The sequence below is a fragment of the Oenanthe melanoleuca genome, chromosome 4 (assembly GCF_029582105.1).
Source record: "Oenanthe melanoleuca isolate GR-GAL-2019-014 chromosome 4, OMel1.0, whole genome shotgun sequence".
Taxonomy (NCBI): Eukaryota; Metazoa; Chordata; class Aves; order Passeriformes; family Muscicapidae; genus Oenanthe; species Oenanthe melanoleuca.
The window spans coordinates 27,622,919-27,641,750 of NC_079337.1; the positions used below are offsets into that span (position 1 = coordinate 27,622,919).

General features: G+C 34.7%; 1 protein-coding gene across 4 annotated transcripts in view; it reads right to left on the reverse strand.

The window, feature by feature from the left end:
• The window catches only part of FBXW7 (F-box and WD repeat domain containing 7), a 196,180-nt gene that overhangs the window by 74,788 nt on the left and 102,560 nt on the right, over nucleotides 1–18,832 (reverse strand). Inside the window, exon 3 of one of the 4 annotated variants that reach the window (XM_056490705.1) lies at nucleotides 4,798–5,030. The exons of the other annotated variants lie outside the window; for them this stretch is intronic. Coding sequence (XP_056346680.1) covers nucleotides 4,920–5,030 — 111 coding nt within the window. The 3' untranslated portion in view covers nucleotides 4,798–4,919. Of the gene's footprint in view, nucleotides 1–4,797; nucleotides 5,031–18,832 lie in introns of those variants that run through there. 4 annotated transcript variants of the gene reach the window in all.

An 18,832-nucleotide genomic window follows, 5' to 3' on the forward strand; every position in this document is an offset into this window, starting at 1 on the left:
TGAAACACCAAAATTAATAAAAACATGAAAAAAACCCAATATAAAATATGAATTTAACAATGAAAAGTAAAATATCCAGAAGATAGTCTTTATTGTGAATATTTGGAAATCCAGAGCAATGGACACATCACTTTATGAAAAATAAACATAGGTCAAGAACAAACTTCCTGTTAAGTATCAACTGATCAGTCCATAATCTGTACTTCTCTGATAAATTTTCTAACAAATTCAAGAGAAATTGAAGTAAAGGCTAAACCAGCTTTGAAAGAAAGCTATTTCTGACAGCCATTTAAAGAGATATCTTAACACCAGAGGTCATAATGCAAGTTCCCTGCCACAAAGTACAGAAACAAAAATTCTCTTGTAGAAGATGCAAGCATTTGGGAGTGCTCTGATTTGTCTAGTGACAGACTCTGAAGGCTTTAGTTTTACATTAGAAAACTGTACATATATACATTATATATGCGCACACACACATGAACATTTTCACATATTTTTTTTCTTTATGCTCTTCTGTCAGTCTCTTCTTACCAAATGGTGAGAAATTCTGAGGGAAATTACTTATTTTTGTTTAAGGGGAAAATAGATTAGTGCTTTTTTACATTATCCAGAACCTTATCCAAAGTCATCTGCAGTACAGGGAAGTATAAAAGGGAGGATATATCATTTCAGAGAAAGTCTTTTGTCCATTAAGTAACTTCTTACTGTCATCCATGATATCAAGTGCTGTATTCAAGCAAGAAAAATTATTTATTGTGGAAAAATTCAGGACTATCTTTCCCTGAAAAACTGAATGGATGGACAATGAATGGTCGAACAGTTGGCACAAACATTTACATAGATTTGATGGACAGTTAAAAGACTGATGTAGTTATTTTAACACAGAAATTAAGTGATAAAGAAACAAGTGCAAATAAGTGAAGCTGTTCATGCATATAAGTCACATCAATGTTTTAAATCCACTACTAGCATACCTGTCAACCAGAGGAATGAAAATGAACTGGAGTCTCCTTCCAAGTGCTCTACTCCACAAATGCATAAGTCCAGTGGATGCTCTTTTACACAAAGAACATGGGCTGGTAAAAAGTAATGCTTGAAATACTTTACCTTGTCTTCAATTAAAATACAAATATGTTCTACAGACAGAAACATTTAATTGATGAACTAAGCTGATGAATTGCCAAAATTTGGTTGGATGTATTTTAAGGGTGAAATATACACACATACAGGAAAACTATTCTCATAAAATCATAGAGTATAACAGAATCTTTGGTGTTTCTGAGATTACAGGCTTTGAAAATGAATACATTTATTATCTTGATTTTTCCAGCTTGGAATACCACAGGTATACTGAAACCCCTGTTTTATAACAATTCAGTGCTACTTTAATCCACTTGAAATGAAGGAACACTGTAAGTGAACAAGCCACTCTCACAAATTCTCCAGCTTATTAGCACTTCTTAAAAATATCCATTCTATGTGATGAAATTGTTATATGGCAAACTTCAAGAGGATATTTCAAGACAATTCAAGAGCAAATTTCAGGGAAAAAAGCCTTGGAAAGATAAAGAGGGAAGAAGTCTATTTGTTAAACATAGCTTTTCAAAGAGTTGAAAATTACAAGACTTCAGAAAGAGAAATACTTCTATTAGTGGTTTAAGAGCATTATAAAGGAGAAAATGCATACTTAGTAAAGAGAACAATTTTTGGTCTGGAATTATTTCTGGAAGTATTTACCATGGCAAACAAAACATGGCACTTGATTTTGGAATACACGTGACATACCTGACTATGCTGTATCATTTATCAGCTACAGTTACATCGCACCAAAGAGCTAAATTATACCTAATACTTGAACTGTGTATCAGCTAAAAGATATTCATTGCTTCTTCACTTTATACTGCAAAACCTACTCCAGTGCCTACAAAAGATGTGTCAAAGGACAAAGAGGACCACAGCTATGTCTACATATGGTGATAGTGCATCTATGTTTTCCTTGATAGTTTTGTAGGAATACATAGGTTTACTGTGTAAGTACAGTACTTTTCTAGCTGTGCACTAAAGTTATCCTCAAGTGCTACACAAAGAATGCTAAATAATATTTTTAACAGATTCAGATTAGTGGTATTGCAGACAAGTGTTTTAACTACTTGAGCAAATGGACAAAATGCAAAACGGCAAAATCCTAAGTCCTGTCACCATTCATAGTGCACTTCTTGAGAGAAGCCCAGTGTAACCAATGCAGAAGATGCAGAAGCTATGAACTGTCAGCACTCATAATGGAAATATTTTTACTCTTAAGCATCACAGAACAATTTTAAAGATGTTTTGTTAGGTCTGATACACAATTAAGGAGGGGAAGAAATTAGTTCAAACAAGAAGAAGGTCAATATCAAGGTCAGGTCAATGTCTAAATGACCCAATTGTACACTTGCCCAAAAACAGGTGACATTGATATATCACCAAATTAATAACCTGGAAGAAAAAGAATAGCTCATGTTCTAAAGCACATCAAACTTAGTTCTGAAAATGAAGTACTAAATAATTCAATGCATTACTTATTAAATGAAAAGTAGATTTTTAAAAAAATAAAACTACAGGTTGCATGAAGTAAAGACTTTGTGTCAAAACTCCTATTTTGCATAAAAATACTTTTTTGGTTATTGTTATGTTTACTAAAAGAACATATGCATTGACTCTCTCATCTGTTGATATTAAGAATTAGATCAGGTTTTAATACTGGATTTTTTCAACATGCAGATCTTGTATGCAGCCTCTGTGTGTTGGCATGGAAGGAGCCCAATATGGTAATTGCTGGGAGTTATGTCCAGGCTTTGAGTGTTGAAAGGCATGGGACTAAAGGTAGAGCTCTCATATTTTCCACTATCAGCAGCCATCACACTTATTAGTTTCATCACAATTATTAGTTTCAGAATACAAGATAAATAGATTGAGGAAAGCTTAACTGGTAAAAAATACATTCACTAAATTTTATCCTTAGTCCTAATGCTAAAAGAAAAGTAGATGCTGAACAGCTTTTTCCTCCTAGAACTACAACATTAAACTGACCAATTGAGTGGGGTGTAGGACAGGACAAATGATATAATTACGGTCATTTTGGAACAGTGCAAAACCTTGATAAAATTGCCTTAGATTTTGGTAAGTTTGTTTTGGGGTTTTTTTGCACCTGTGATAAGTTAATGTACGATCATATTTCTCATTACAGAAAATACACACATAACACATCAGCATTCAAGTTCCAAAAGTACACCATACTTACATAGCCATGAAAATACTTCTCAAATATATCTACTAAACTCATCTTCCACACTGTCTACTATGTTTTTTCCAAGACAAAGGAACTAAAACTATCCAAACATATTCCAAAAGCTTATTTTCAAACAAACAGTTTCCAAATAATATTTTAAAAATTAAAATACTCTATTAAAATACAGAAACTTACTTTATCACTTTCAATCTTATGAAATGTTCCTATTCTATGTTCAACAAACACATATGCATAAATATCTAATTTCAGAAAAAATACTTTTCTGAAATGTACATGATCCAATATTAAATAGTTGTGTGTGTGTGTATATATATATCTTTATGTGTGTTCTAAATTTTACATTGTTGCAGATTGGCATTAAGTCACTGCCTTCAATGCATGCCATGTACTTTTTACATATAAGAAATATTCTAAGATATTCCAAACAACATAGTATGAAAAAAATCAAACCTCCTAGGGTGATCTTGTCAAATTTAAATTTTGTCTGTGATTTAACTAAATTTGCTAAAAAATAGTAAGCTGACATTCAAACAAAGACAGCGTATCTACAAAAGGTGAGCTAGATTTTAAAACGTGCATCGATAAACTGAAACAGTATTTATTCAGCAGCAAGAGAAAACTCATGTAATGTATTTTAAGAGCCACATAATTCATACAGTCCCTGAAGCTGTAGTATAAGACCCGTGCTAGTTTGTCAGGCTAGGATTGTCTATATATAAACTGTATCGCAACCTCCACATAGTAACATGCTATTTTTATTTTATGTAACAGCAAAAAACATTATCTCCTTTACTCAGTTACAAAAGTATTAAAATTGTATTTCAATAATTCTTACTAAAAATGTTTAAATACTGATTAATTTAACATTTCTAAATTCTCTAATTTAATATCCTACAAGTCACATATGTCACTACAATTCAGAGCTGAGTTCAATGAATAATACCCCAAACTATCTTCAAGACCTAAAAGACTGAATAACAGCAAAATATATATTTATGAGTGCACCTATTTTGTACAGCATTTGTTTCCACCTACACAGTTTACAACTATAAGATAACCACTGACATGTTCCTTTAAATGAGTAATAGCTTAGATAATATGTATAGATTTTAATTAAATTAAAGCAAAAGAATTGATGAAATAAATTACCAAAGAACTCCTCTATGGCACTCTAAATGAATAACACACAAAAGTACTTCCTCATGGAATGAATGTACCATGACAAAGCACTGAGCCCCAAGCCAAGTGATGAAAATCCAGGTTTTAAAGACTTTTACACTTACCCGCCTATGGCAGAAGGGCAAGCCCTGTGCAATGAGGCTGATGCTAAATATCTTCATCACAGTTTGGTGTGGTAGAGGTTCTTTGGCACTTTTAAGATCAACAGGAACCAAGCCATGGTTGATGGCAGTTTTCCCAGGTTTGGACATTTTATTGTTCCTACTTTGTCAAGTCTACTAACACTGCAAGAACATTACAAAAGAATTTTGCTTTAAGGTTGCATGATTTTTATTTTTTTTTTAAGCTTCTGACTGGTGAATCAGCTCCCCACAGCCTGCTGCCTTTGTCTCTCAACCTTCTCCTGCCAAGGGTCCTGACCTGTCTGCTGCTCAGTGAAGTGCAAGCTATCCTAGTATAGACAGGAATTAAACCACCAAGGGGCAGGCAGACTGCTCCTGTCAGTCAAACAGCTGGTGGACCTCCCCTGCAATGTCTGTAGAGCCTTTCTCCAAAAAGGGATCTGCAGATTGAAAAAGAAGAAAATCATGACTGCCTGGAGTTTTAATAAGCACAGTCACTTACACCTGCACTTTAAAGTAAGAAATTTCTTTTAATTTCTTTTTTTGTTTAAACAAGTTGGTATTACTCTTACAGAAGGGGAACACAAGGAGATTGGAACCTTCAGAGGGTAACAGTGTTGCTGCAGGATCAATTCTATCACTCCTGGAGCAGATTTCTTTCAGACTGTCAATACAATTAAATAAAAAACTGATCTGGACTCAGCTGTTCCTCAACCATGGTCACTAAAAATGTAATATATTGTCCAAAAGTTTAAAAAGGAATAAAAATGGATTTTAAAAAATTAAAAAAAAATAATGTCTCCTAAAAATTGGCACAAAACTAGCTCATTTAATAAAAGTAGGCGCTATATTGTGATTTTTAATTCCTTCCTCCTGGACTTCATTACTTATGTACAGGTACTCCAGTCTGCATCTCTTCCTCTCTCCCTGCAACCATAGGGGAAGAAACATCCAACTGGCTTTTGCTCTAAGGATGGTACAGCAGTTTTCCTTCTTCTGGCCAACTCATTTCCCATGAGTTTGGGTACCAGTTTCTCAGACCTATCCATCACACCAGTGGGAAGTAGCTGGGCTCTTTCTCCAAGAACACAGCATCTCTTAAAGGATTTGGGGAAAGGTCTGCCTGCCCTTAGCAACAAACCCAAGGCCCATTTTTTAGGAAAAAAGTTTTTACTCCACTGAACAAAGCTACAAAGCAATGTCTATTACTCAGATTTTCCACAATTAGTTTACTTCCACTTAAAATAATTTTTTGATCAGATTACCTTTCCTAAAATGTCTCCATATGTTCCCACAATGCCCTTCTGGTGCCTGTACTTGGACATTCTTTTTAAAAACATATTCACATTTTGAAAACATTTTTGAGCAAAGAAACAAAAGCCTGTGAAAATATCTTATGAAGCTGTGGATAAGAGATGCAGAAAACCATCAAAGCTCTTGCAGAGTCGGTACAATCCAGAACACAGTGAATAAATGACCATTAAGAAATCTTACAAGTCTCTTTATACACAAACTAGCAAAGATAATTAACTGTATAATTATGTGAGGGCAAAAGAGGAAGTGCAGAAATGCTTTAATCCTTGGAGCACAACAATGTAACTTGACAAAAGACAGCATTAAAATATGACTGTATCAGCATTTCCACTTAGCCCTTTGTTTCCTCTTCAAAAAAACAAGCTGTAATCATGTCTCATTTGCATATTGAGGGCCTCCCTGACCAAGCATTTGCATGTGGAAAGTTTTTTATGGGGAAAAAAAAAAAGAATAAAGAAAAAAATATAAAAATCTCTAACATTTCACTGAGAGTATAAATAAATTACAGTAAGCACCTACTTATAACACTGTATTTTTCTCGGACAAACAAGACAATCCTTATTTCTTTACAGATGTTACATACAGAAAAGATGTGACAGAATGCTGGGTAGCATGGTATTTTCTTGCACAAATGACTGGTTTTTTTCTTTTCATGCATCCCATTCTGATGTTATTCAAAAGCACATTTAGACATCGATTTTCTTTTAAAAGACCCTTTATATTTCCTAGTTTATACTTCCTGCTAAAACTCCAAGGAACAGTTTACCATTAGCCTGTACGCAACACTAATGGCATAACTTCATTCTGAATTATTTCATATTTTCTATAAGTACTAGGCTTTCACTTGACTGGAATGCTTCAGAATAAGTGTCTCAGAATCTTGGTTTTATTCAAATAAGAAAATTTCACTGAAGTACTCCAAAGAGGGGAAAGAGCAGCATTTTCTTTTTATTTTGAATAACTAAAGTGAAGAACAGAACCAAAAGCTCGAAAGAGATCAACTCACGTACCCTATTGATGTATCATTCAAAAAAAAGCAACAGATCAGTTTTCCATTTTTGATGAACCAGTCACCATCTCAGTTGTTCCAACAAAGTGTGAAGTTTATCAAAATGTAATATATAAGGTAATTATATAAACATAATTTAAGATCAGATCAGGATCAGATAGAACACTCTGTATAAAACAAGCCTTACTTTCTCCTTTAATACTTAATATTTTGTTTGCAAACAGAATTGCTGAACAGAAACTGCTGAACTAAACTCAGTTTAAGTATATTTCATTGCAAAATTGCTGAAAGAATTTAACAGTGTGCGAGACCACAGCTGTTACTAATTGATACAAGGGCCTAGCATCTTACTACTTTACAGGCTTACCCCCCACCTTTAAAAAAAAAATATTAGCTCATAACATGAGTGCAAAATAGGAACACAACTTGGCGCGTTTACAGATTTACATACAACTGGGGAGTAAACAAGACTCTAGTATTGCATTCTCCAGTTCCAGTCACAGGTTATTCTCACACTGAAAACACAAAATTCGGGATTGTCAGCCCTTCTTCTTTTGTGGTTTGAGATAAAGTCCCAGTGGTACATTGTTTTTTCCCCAGGAATCCAAAGTATTCTAGAGTAATTCCAAAGGGACACACTTCTAGCTGGAAAAAAGGGATCATGGTTGTAATTAGTGTAGTCCCCTTTTAGCAGATAAAGCCACCACACAATAAGGCGCTTTTTTTCTTTTGTCCAATGTAAAATCACAGAGCTAGATTTCATACTTTACCACAGCAATAAGAAAAAACTTTTGTTTTTACCTGCGTATTTTTCCCCCCACTTTTTTATCACAGCCTCCCAGAAAAAAAAAAGACTTGCATTAGAAGATGAGGTCTTGTCCCAATTTTACTTCCACTACTCATCACTCCAGTTTTTAGTCTTGTATTTGCTGCACATTGCTGACTGTAAGTATCATTGTCCTTACAGTAATGTTTAAAGGTTGCAGGCTAATGCTGGAAAGTTATAAACTTTTAATAAGTGAAATCAGAAAATAAAATGCAGTCTAATCTAAGCAGTAAGCAAGAAGACAAAAAAGGCAAAGGCTGACTATCCCAGAAGTGTCAAAAATACATAGCATAAAGTAGATATCACTTATTTTTGTATTTTTTTCTAGACATATATATTATAAATATAATCCTAATTTAAACTTCAAATGTAAAGCTTAAACAGCCACTCTGTTGCTTTTATCCATAAACGTGTGTACTTTTTCATTATATGGGATGAGAACTTGTATAAACCTGACAAATGTGATATGAAAATTTGAGTTTTAATGCCTTGTAATACATTTTTCTAACATTCTGTTTCTAAATATAGCTGAGCTGATTTTCAATGGTGCTCTTTTTAAGATCAGATCACATTTGAAATTAAATAACATGAAAGTGCCTGAAAATCTAGTATTTTTTAACTCAAGTTAAGGCTGTCATGGACTTTCAATTGTAAATATAAGAATCCAGAAGACTGCTGTTTCTTTTTCAACAGTCCAGTGAAGAGATGCCTGTAAAATGAAAGCATGTACAAAGCAGCAATAATCTTTATACCTTTCAGTCAGAGTAATTCAAAGTCAGCTTTTTAGTAGCTGTTTCCCAGGAAGCAAATGTTACAAAATTAATGAGTTCATTCAGGAAGGCCATAATTTTAAGATGTGGTAATATGAAGTTATCCACTAGATCATGCAAACTTCTCAGAGTTTTCTTCTAGAGTTGTTTTGCATATTAACATTACTAGAAAAAAAACAAAATCACAACATTTTAATATGGTGGTGGAACAGTACAACACATAGAGAAACCTAAATTAAGAATTTGCAAACATAGAAAAACTGAAATGCAGATAGCAGAACCCCAGACAGGTTCTCCACAGCTCTTAACATCAGTGAACAGCTGCCCTCAAATGGATAAAGCAAAGAACTGCAACATTTCAAAAGTCATCTTCTCAAATTAATTGTAATAACATAATCATCCTTTGAATATATTTGATAATTTATTTTAAAAAAAAATATGTAGTAAGCTCTTCATAGCAGTAGCATTTAGAATGCACTATACTTTACATTATACATAAGGCTAATTATTCATTTGATACTCATGCTGGTTGCTGCCCAGGTCTAGAAAGACCGAGTACTACTTTGTCAGCAAAGCAAGGCACCATACACAACACTATTAACAACTTACCCAGTGACTGTGGTCCCAAGTTTATTTATGTGAGGGATTTCTAATACCAGTATACATGTAGTTTTCAAATGAAAGATTGCATATCAGCCTGTTTTGTGCAGGTTAACAAATAAATTGTATAGATAAAAAGCACTGCTGATCAGAAGTTAACTGCAACTGTATTACTGGTGCTAGATAGAAAAAAAACCTACTGCTCTAAAATGACTGTTGTATCAAGTTTACTCAATACAAAAATCTGCACATATAAGAAAACATAATAAAGACTTCTGAAGAGGCTATGAAGGAGACCAATGGGGAGGACAAATTTGATCTTTTGAGATTAAAATGTCCCAAAAAGTGTACACTTCAATAGTGTGCAAAAGGGACAAAACAATTAGTAAAATATACAAACTGATGGCTTTCTCCACAGTCCATGAAAAAACCTCAAGTGTAGATGTAGACCTGTTGTAACACAAGCAACAGAAAGAACAAAGTCTGGCTCCAGGTTAAATTATCGTAGAAATTCAAATTGCACTTGAATTACACCATAGCTTCTCCAGGGCCTTATGGTCCCACAGTGTCAGGGGACCTACATGAAAACATCACTCTGAACAGTCCAGCCATAGCAAACCTTTATTTCAGGCTTATGTGTTAATATGATGTTGACTGCTAAATGGCTTCCATGATGTAAAGGAAGGAACAAATGTTGACTGAAGTTGCGTACATGACCACAGCAAAACCCAATTCCACAAGGATTCAAAGATGCCTCAACAGGTGATGGTCACCTTGCAGACTTCCTCCGCAGTAGTCTCTCCCCTTTCCTACCTACCTACCTGTTGGAAAGGATGAACCAAGAAGACCTTACAAATATGAATGTTTAGATTCTGAGAATATGGAAACCACGAGCGAGATTGAAATGAAAGCCACTTTTGAGATACCAAACCTCAGTTACTGAATAACTTAAAGACAATAGAATGGCCAGCTGAAAGTAATCCCCTCTTGATAGAACAATGTCTTCTGCTGGAGAGCAAGTCCAAAGCTCAGAGAAGACTTGCTAGGGTCCAAAGAGTAGTTTTTAGAAGTTTAAAGTATAACACACTATGGTAATGTGAGGATTCTTATAGGCTGTATGTAAATGCTATAGAATTTGTATCTTGTGTTAGATTGGTTAGTGGAAATTAGAATATTCAACACAGAAGAAGATTTATTGCATTGTAAACCGAAAATCGCTCTCTTATTCTTACTTACTGCTCTCTCTTACTCTCTTCTCTTTACCTCTCTTGCTTTTACTCTTTCTTACCCCTCTTGCTCTTTTCTCTCTCTTCTCTTTACCCCCATTCTTTCTTTGTCATACTAAGGGCTGAGGCTAGCAGCCCTTAGCAAGACCCTGTATACCCACGCCCTTACAATAAACTGCAACTGTAACACCAACTTACACAGAGCGCATGAGTTTTGTTCCTGACGACCGTCTATCCTGACACAAAGACTCCCACACCTACCCTCTATCTTGCAAACTTGTGTAATGTTAATCTCTCTTTTTGCCAAATCATGTGAAAATTAGCCAAGAGATGCATAAGCTCTGGAAAAGATGACAGACAATGACACATAAAAGTCTCAACTACACAAGTCTTGTTTTCTTTGACAACAAAGTTTAAGAATGCAGTGAAGAAAAATCCAGATTTTCTTAACTTGGGTTAACTCAAATGATAATTCCTGGTTATAACTCTGGCTCTGAAATAATATCAAGGCATGGTCATTATTAACTACTGTGTCTAATACAAAAGAGCTACCTTACAATTTTTGCTGTGGAAAAGCAAGAGGAGCTATGCCTTTTGTAACTGCTGGGAGACAGTACAACTTCTATAACATTCCTATATTGAAAAAAATTATAAAGTTTCAATTAAAAAAAAAAAATAGGTAAGGATGATGCTAAGGCTGCTGTCTGGCAAAAGACTTTACACTACACAAGATAGCATTCCCTGAAGTGCAATAGTAGAGCCCAGAAAGATGAAATACCAAGTATATCAGCAAAGAGGAGATCATCAGATAAACATACCTACACATATTTTTCATGCCTATGTGCAGGCCCATAAGTGTTTAAGTATCCTGGCATTTAAGTGTGAGTGCACAGAGAAATAAAATGAGACTCAGATTTGACCTACTGGATTTAAATAATTGTATTTGGGGAGCCCCGCAGCAAGTCAGACTAACCAATGGCAAGGATTCACTACTCTCCGTATCTAATTGTAGCCACCAGTTCAAGCGAGTTTGAAACGCCACTCTGTAGCAAAATAAGATCTGTACTAGAGCTATTCAATCCCACAGCTGATCCTCTTTATAGCTGAAAGGAAACAAAAACACCCAATGCGGACTCCAGAAGCAAAAAGGAGAAGACTAGTACATCCCCTGACTTTGTACTGACTTTGGTCAGTTTTTCCCAACTCTTCAGTAAACCAGCAGTAACATTTGTCAGGCTTGTGAGCTCTGAAATAACTCCACTAAGTAGGAAACCTGAAAATTCTCAACTTTTGTTGTTGCTAAATCATTTTTCCACTAGATTAGCAACTGCAAACAGCTCACAAAGCAGCCAGATGCATGAAGAGACAAACAGTGTTTAGAAGGGGAGAGCATTCAAGACCTACACTTTTGGGCAAGAACAAGCTATTAGATCACCTCTCTTTGTCCATAGATCCATTAGCATGTAATACCGGTCCCACAAAAATGACAGCTTCCAGGCATCTCAACAAGTGCAGAATTTCATCTCAAAAGAAATGGAGGGGAACTGCAGGTACATGCAGCTATAGGCATGGGATGTGCCCTCAATCATGATAGTGCTACCACAATAGAGCACATTTGCATTCACAGAAGGTAATTTTTTGTAAGGTCTCATGAAGTGTTTATGAAAACAACACAGACTGTCTAGTAAAACACATATTGACAAGACTGTATAGTATCAATTATGCTATCATAACATTAAAAAAAAACTGTGAGCATCTATAAAAAAATAATGCCTGCCTTACATAACCATTTGAAACAGGACATCTCTATTATCTAGCTTTACTCTACAAGCAACTACAACTTTATCACTGTATTTACAATACTATGGTGTAATGTTGTCATTGCCCCCTTTTTTAAAACTATCTTTAAAGCATGCATCTTCATTTATCTAGTAAATATTTCAGAAAACATTTCAGGTATGCAACAGAAATCCAGCTGCATCATCTTGCACTTAATAAATATTCCAGAAATTTCAGCCCAGTTCTCATTGGCTAGAACACAACTTGTTGGGTAAGCAAGTTTAACTCTTTAGCCTAGTCAGTGTTGCAACAGCTGTTAAAAAGAATTTCTACAGCTGCTCCGCAGAAATTTACTTGCTGATCATTTATTTATGTTGGTTTTGGACCTTTAAATAAAGCTGAGACAAGAATTAAGAACTGCAATGGTAAAGAAGTCATGTAATATTTAACACTGGATTAAAATGCAAGTCAAATTCTCAGCTGAGGATAAGCTGGGGGAAGAGAAAGCAGGTAGTTTTTTAGTAAGGAGGCCACTTTTATGAAAAGGGAAGATAAGAAACTAATAATTATTTTCCATACTGCAAAACTCAGCTTTTCTTATCACTATATCACCCTTCCATGTAAAATGCAACACTTTAAATGAGAAATTCTCCACTTGTATACCTACACACACAAAAATGCACAAAGCAGTATCAAAATACTTAAAACATATTTATCCATTTCTGTGTAACATACAAAACGCACTGACAAAAATGATGTTTGGAGTTAGACCGACCTTTCTACATATTAAATGGGAACAAGAAAAATTCCCAAAATATCAAAAAGGTATTAAAAATAATTCCACCACCTTACATACTTAAACAGTTTCTTTTTCTTCTGTAGTGAAATTCTGTCCTGACGCTGTTTAGTCAGCATTTTTTAAAAAATCCCAACAACACCCAATGAATTAGCTGTGTTGACGACTGCCAAAATAAAAGGCTGAACAGTGCAAAGTATTACAGTTTGTATGTTTGAAACAAAATGGTTGTCAAGGCCTCTTTGATATGAGACTATTTTTCTTATCAGCACTGTAAAATACACACAAACACACATAAATCTAACAAATGCAACAACTGATTGTTACAGTAGTATTCATTTGATAGCACCAAATTAAGCTACACAATCTTTTTTAGCTGGTAACAGAATATTGCAAAGAGGTGTGAGGCTATTTATAAAGCTAAAGATATGTGAAGTAAAGAATGCAGGTAGTATGTGGAAGGGCTCGCATTCTTGATTGGTATGGTTGACTAAATCCAGCTTTGAGCTAACTGGGATTCTGGTACTAAATCCTCCCAAGAAAGACATGAAGTGCACCAGCCCCAAATTCTGATTGGTACAGTGTGGGAAGAGTCAGAGTTTGTCAACAGGCTATCCTCCAAAACAAATACATGGGAATACCTGCACACAGAGAGTGCAGCATATTTACTCTGGAGCATGGAATACTAGCAATTTAAACCAAAGCCAAAAATTGTGCAGAAGTGTAAGTGCCTCTGAGTACCAACAGAAAGTGTCCTTGCTTTGGATGGAGTCCAGCTTAAAATTCAAGGGACAACACTATTACATTTGGCAAGAACTGATCCATATTGAATGATTTTTGGTCTGATTTCTTCCATTTAGCTCTGTCACTTCTACTTACTTTATTTTTACATATTCATTTTAATTAGAGCAATTATTTTCTGTGTGTTTTAGAAAATCTGACCAAAGTATCACAACTAAAGAAATTACGACATTGGCAAAATGAGTGCTTATTATTTGTTGTCTTTTAATTTTTTTAGTACTCAATATATTTGAGGCAGTAACTATCACAGTAGCTGCCATCCTCAAGGGACACTCCATAATTTAACTCAGAAGAACAATGGGTCTCCTGCTCACTTTGAAACATTGACTAGGTAAGAATAAGATTTGCACTTACAGGAAATGTTGCAAATACTTTACTTGAAAGAAGTGATGATTTCTGATGATGAGTAAGGTGGAATTTATCCCTGTGGGCAATCTGTGGTGGCAATAAGTACATTTTCCACTTCACAGTGAGGCCAAGGATTGAACAAATGTATTAAAATTTTATAAGCAGTAACTGAGTAACACATCATGACACAGCTGAAAAGCATAGCCATTCTTACAAGACTGAATTACACTGAGTATTACTAATATTCACAATTCACTCTTTTCATATTATGCAATATGAATATGCAGGTAGAAACACCAGTAGAAAGTCAGTAGAAAACATCACCTTTAAGTAGGAAAAAATATTTTTAAAAGCAAGATTTTACAAATAAATAGTTAGTTTGGACCATCTTGATTTGGGATAGAAATCTCTGCACTTCTTTAGTAACTGTGTCCTTCTCAGATCCTCTCCCCTCTTCCCAAATTCTTGTTACAAACTAAAGAAACAAAATTTGAAATTAGCAAGAAGAGAAAAAAGGAGAAACAAGACAGAAGAAAAGATGCCCAACAGCAATGCTTTCCGCTTATATTTCACTGGTTATTATCAAGATACCTATCTATCCACAAGAACTCATTATTTTCTCCTTTAAAATCTCAATACTACTTAACTATATACAATATTACATCAAAAGTTGTACCATACAGAGTCAAGGCACATGAAGTTTTTTTAATATAAAACATGTTTTATAATAATTTGGTGAATTTCTGAACTTGTTTGGCCAGGAGAGAATGGGCAGAAGTTTCACAAATTTTGCATGAAGTTTAGACAGCCTCTTCATTAACCACACTAAGGAAAAAAAGGGAGGACATGCTTGTGACAAAAAGAAACATTTATAGAAACACCTGTTCTAGGTTCTACAGAGAATTTTATAACAGAAATTTCACAAATAAACCAAACTGTAAAACATTCACATAAACAAAACACCTCATCAATAAGTCTACACAAAATGCACAGTATGTCATTACTACACAAGCACAGCTGCAAGCACAGATCAGACACCAAAGAATACTTCATGTGTGAAAAATCATCCTTTGTGGATGGATATTAGATGCTGTCTGTTCAAACTTCTGCTGAGACAGCTTGGAAATTTTGTTTTTAAGTATTTTGCTAGTTCAGAAATCATTAAACTAGCAGAGAAATTGACATTGTCTAGTTTCTTTCCTTATACTCAAGAATTTATAAAAGTATGCCAATTCCTTCACTGTGCACAGTTTCCTGAATAGCCACATGTTCTGCAGATAATGAAAAGTCTCCTATAGAAATAAAGGACATACTGTAATCTTCAAAACAGCTCCGAGTAAGAAACATATCAGGAAAATATATTAATCGCGCAGCAAGTGTTAAACATAGTTTTGGTCTTCAGATCAATTTCTAGTCCTCCAGCTCCCTAAGCTAATTTCAGATACCATGATTTTATAAGTATAAACACCAGCAAAGGCAAGAAGTTTACTAATCCTAACTTGTATTTTTTAAATATACACTTCAAATTCATAGCCAAAGGAATATAGCCAGCAACCATTAGGGAAAGGATGTGTCAACAAAACCAAAAACTAACTCATCTGCAAAAGTTTTACCTTCTCCACATTTTGATTCATCATTTGTATTGTTTTATAACTTGTATTACCAAATTCAGTTATGCTTCAAAAGGAGAAGTAGCTTAAAACAGACAGGGCAACAGCATCCACTGATCAATGCTCAAGAAAATACATTTGAATCACTACAGACTGAAAATATTTGGGCTAACGATCCCATCAGGCAATAGGATGTGCCACATTGTCAAGAACAGCAAAAGGAACAAATAGCATATTTAAGCAGGGCAGAGCTCTCAAGTGCATTTGTTAGACAAGTCACATATCCCAACAGAGTGAGTATACTGAAAGGATTCTGAAGCACATTTGCATGATTTCTACTTCATAATATTGTTGTCATATAATTGGTTAGTGGAAATAGTACTACTGCTAATTTTTTTCTTTCTTTCCTTTGGAAAAAAAAAGCTCATTTTCATTTGACAACAAAGATGCAAAGCAAAAACCACATGGGTGCCGAACCGACATTAATTTCAAAGTCTAAGAAAAATTTGGGACAACAATATGCAGCTTCAGGTAGTTATCCTGAAGGCATCAATTTAATTTATTCTACATAAAATAAACTATGGAAGTCTGAGTGACATGTGCAAGTACCTCCCCAATATTTACCTTTAAAGAGCAATGCCTAAGCCAAGCAACCAAATGATAGGCTGACCTCAATTATTGGCATAGAAGTAAAAAATTGCTTGTGTCTTGCTCAGCCATGATTTCAGCCTAGTAAGCCATCTCCATAATGAGAAATTAAATCAGCACTACCTCTTTCCACATTAAAAAAAAAAAAAACAAAAACAAAAAACCCAAACAAAAAAAAATACAAGCCACCAAAACCCCTGCAACTATCTGCAATAAAGGGAAAAATGTTTAAATTTACTTATTAAATAGAATTTAGTAGTTCAAACTATGATCCAAACTGTCAGAATCAATGTTTTATCTTAAACTACTTCCTTCCTTCCCAGGCATGAAGATACTTGATTTTACTCTCTATATAGAATCACCTACTTCACAAATGATACATTAAAATGGTCTATTAATTGCTGTAATATTTGAAAAAATATCATACTCAAAAGTGCTAAGACACCCCGCAAAAAGGAAAAAACCTAGAATTCATTATAAGTTCCTTTAATTTGACTGCAACACTTTAACATAACAGTCAAATTTAATTATTAAGTATTTCAACAAACTTGCATGAGAAAGCTCAACTAGATAGCAAAGTTCTTAGATAAGTCACAAACTCTATTAGTAATAATCCCTTTACTACGAACTTAGCCCACATATCTATATGCAGACTTCAAGATCCACTTACAGAGTAGGAAAATTAGCAGAGCAGCAATTATGTAACACATTAGTTTTATGTACAAGTCAAGGCATAGGAAAATTTACTTAGAAAATGCAGAAGTATACCTAAACTCCTATAAGCCTTGAGCAGCAAATGAAATAATAAATCAATACAGCCAAGTAAACGCACAGGAAGCAAAATGTATTTTTCAAACAAAACACTGGTATTTGTAGAAAAGCATGCTACAGGTTAGTAAAGTTGGAGAACTTCCTATCTACAGAGAAACAAAGAATCTTAATTCCTTCCACGGATGCTCTAATATTTAACAACCTACATCTAATGACAGTTGTAACCTTTTCAAATGATCCTGCATGCTCAGAATGATTAACACTAAGTTGTCAAGTATATAAATGAGAAAGAAATCAAAGGGTAGAAGTGTTGATTTCCAAGTATGAATATTTTTAAAGTTATTACCACCCAATAGAAAAAACAAGGCTTTGTATCAGAAAAGTAAAAAAAATTTAGACAACAAAATTTGCTTGAAAATAACTAAACTATCATGGTAATGCAAAAGCAATTCTGACTGCCAGTTATGAATCACAGAGTCATTGCAAGGGACCTCTGGAGATCCTCCAGTCCAATTCTCTGCTAAAGCAGGTTCAACTGGAGCAAGTTGCACATGATCATGTCCAGGCAAATTTGGAGTATTTCCATAGAAGGACACTCCACAGGATCTCTGGACAGCCTGTTCCAGTGCTGTGACCGTCAAAGGAAAGTTTTTCCTAATTTTCAGATGTAAATACCTATGTTTTTGTTTGTGCTTATTGACCCTTATCCTGTCACTGGGCACCACTGAAGAATCTGTCCCCAATATCTAAACACCTGACCTTAAAGCTTTCGTATGCTTTGACAAGATCCCTCTCAATTAAAAAACAAAATCAGAAGAATCAAGAAAAAAAAAATGTTAATGATTTTGTGTTGCCTTTTTTAAGAATCAGAGCAATTTTTATGCATAGCCTTTCTGACACAGCTTTAAGAAAATTATTACTTAGTTTAAAACCCTTGAAAACATTAACTGAAAGGCATGAAGAATTACATACCTTGCATGTGATCCTTGCAAAAAAATTAAAAAGGTAATAAAATAATCTCTTTTTGTAGTATGAAGTTTTTTCTCTTTCTCCTGTGTACTCAGAGCAGAGAACTATATATTCCATTCTCATCACACAGGCCATCTGAAAATAAGTTTAATACTTCTTCTTTTAAAGGAAACATTCCTACGTTATTTCTTATACTGGAAACATATTTCTTGGCAAATAAAAAATACTGAGTCCTTCTGTTCCAGTCACATTTATTCCCTACACCTAAAAAACATGCTTTAGGCTTTTAGCTGCAGGAGCAAGGAAAGCCTTTGCAAAGGAACACCACAAAAGTGTGCACAGAGCTGCAGCAAACCAATAGCAGCCCCCTCTGCTGCTCAGAGAAGGGGAAAAATTATTAACTAACACAAACAACCCTCCACCTACACACACTGGAACTTTCGCTTAATTCTATGTACCGCCTGTACACACAAAAAATAATCTGCCCCCAAGGACCAGCATTTCTGTAATCATCTTTGAGTCCCACTTATTCCCCTATCCTGCTTTTAGTCCATCAATAATTCTGACAATAACTGTACACTTTCACACAGGAGTCATCTTCACATTTGCACAAAGTGCCTGGTGCAATATTAGGTTTCCTCAGTTTAAAAAATTAATGCTGTCTTTCCACATAAAGCCACAACCCCCTGAAAAAAATAAATCCTTCTGTCCTGGAGTAACTTTATGATGCTTGTATCCCCAGTCAGCCACTCTGTGATGGATGTTAGGTTCTGCA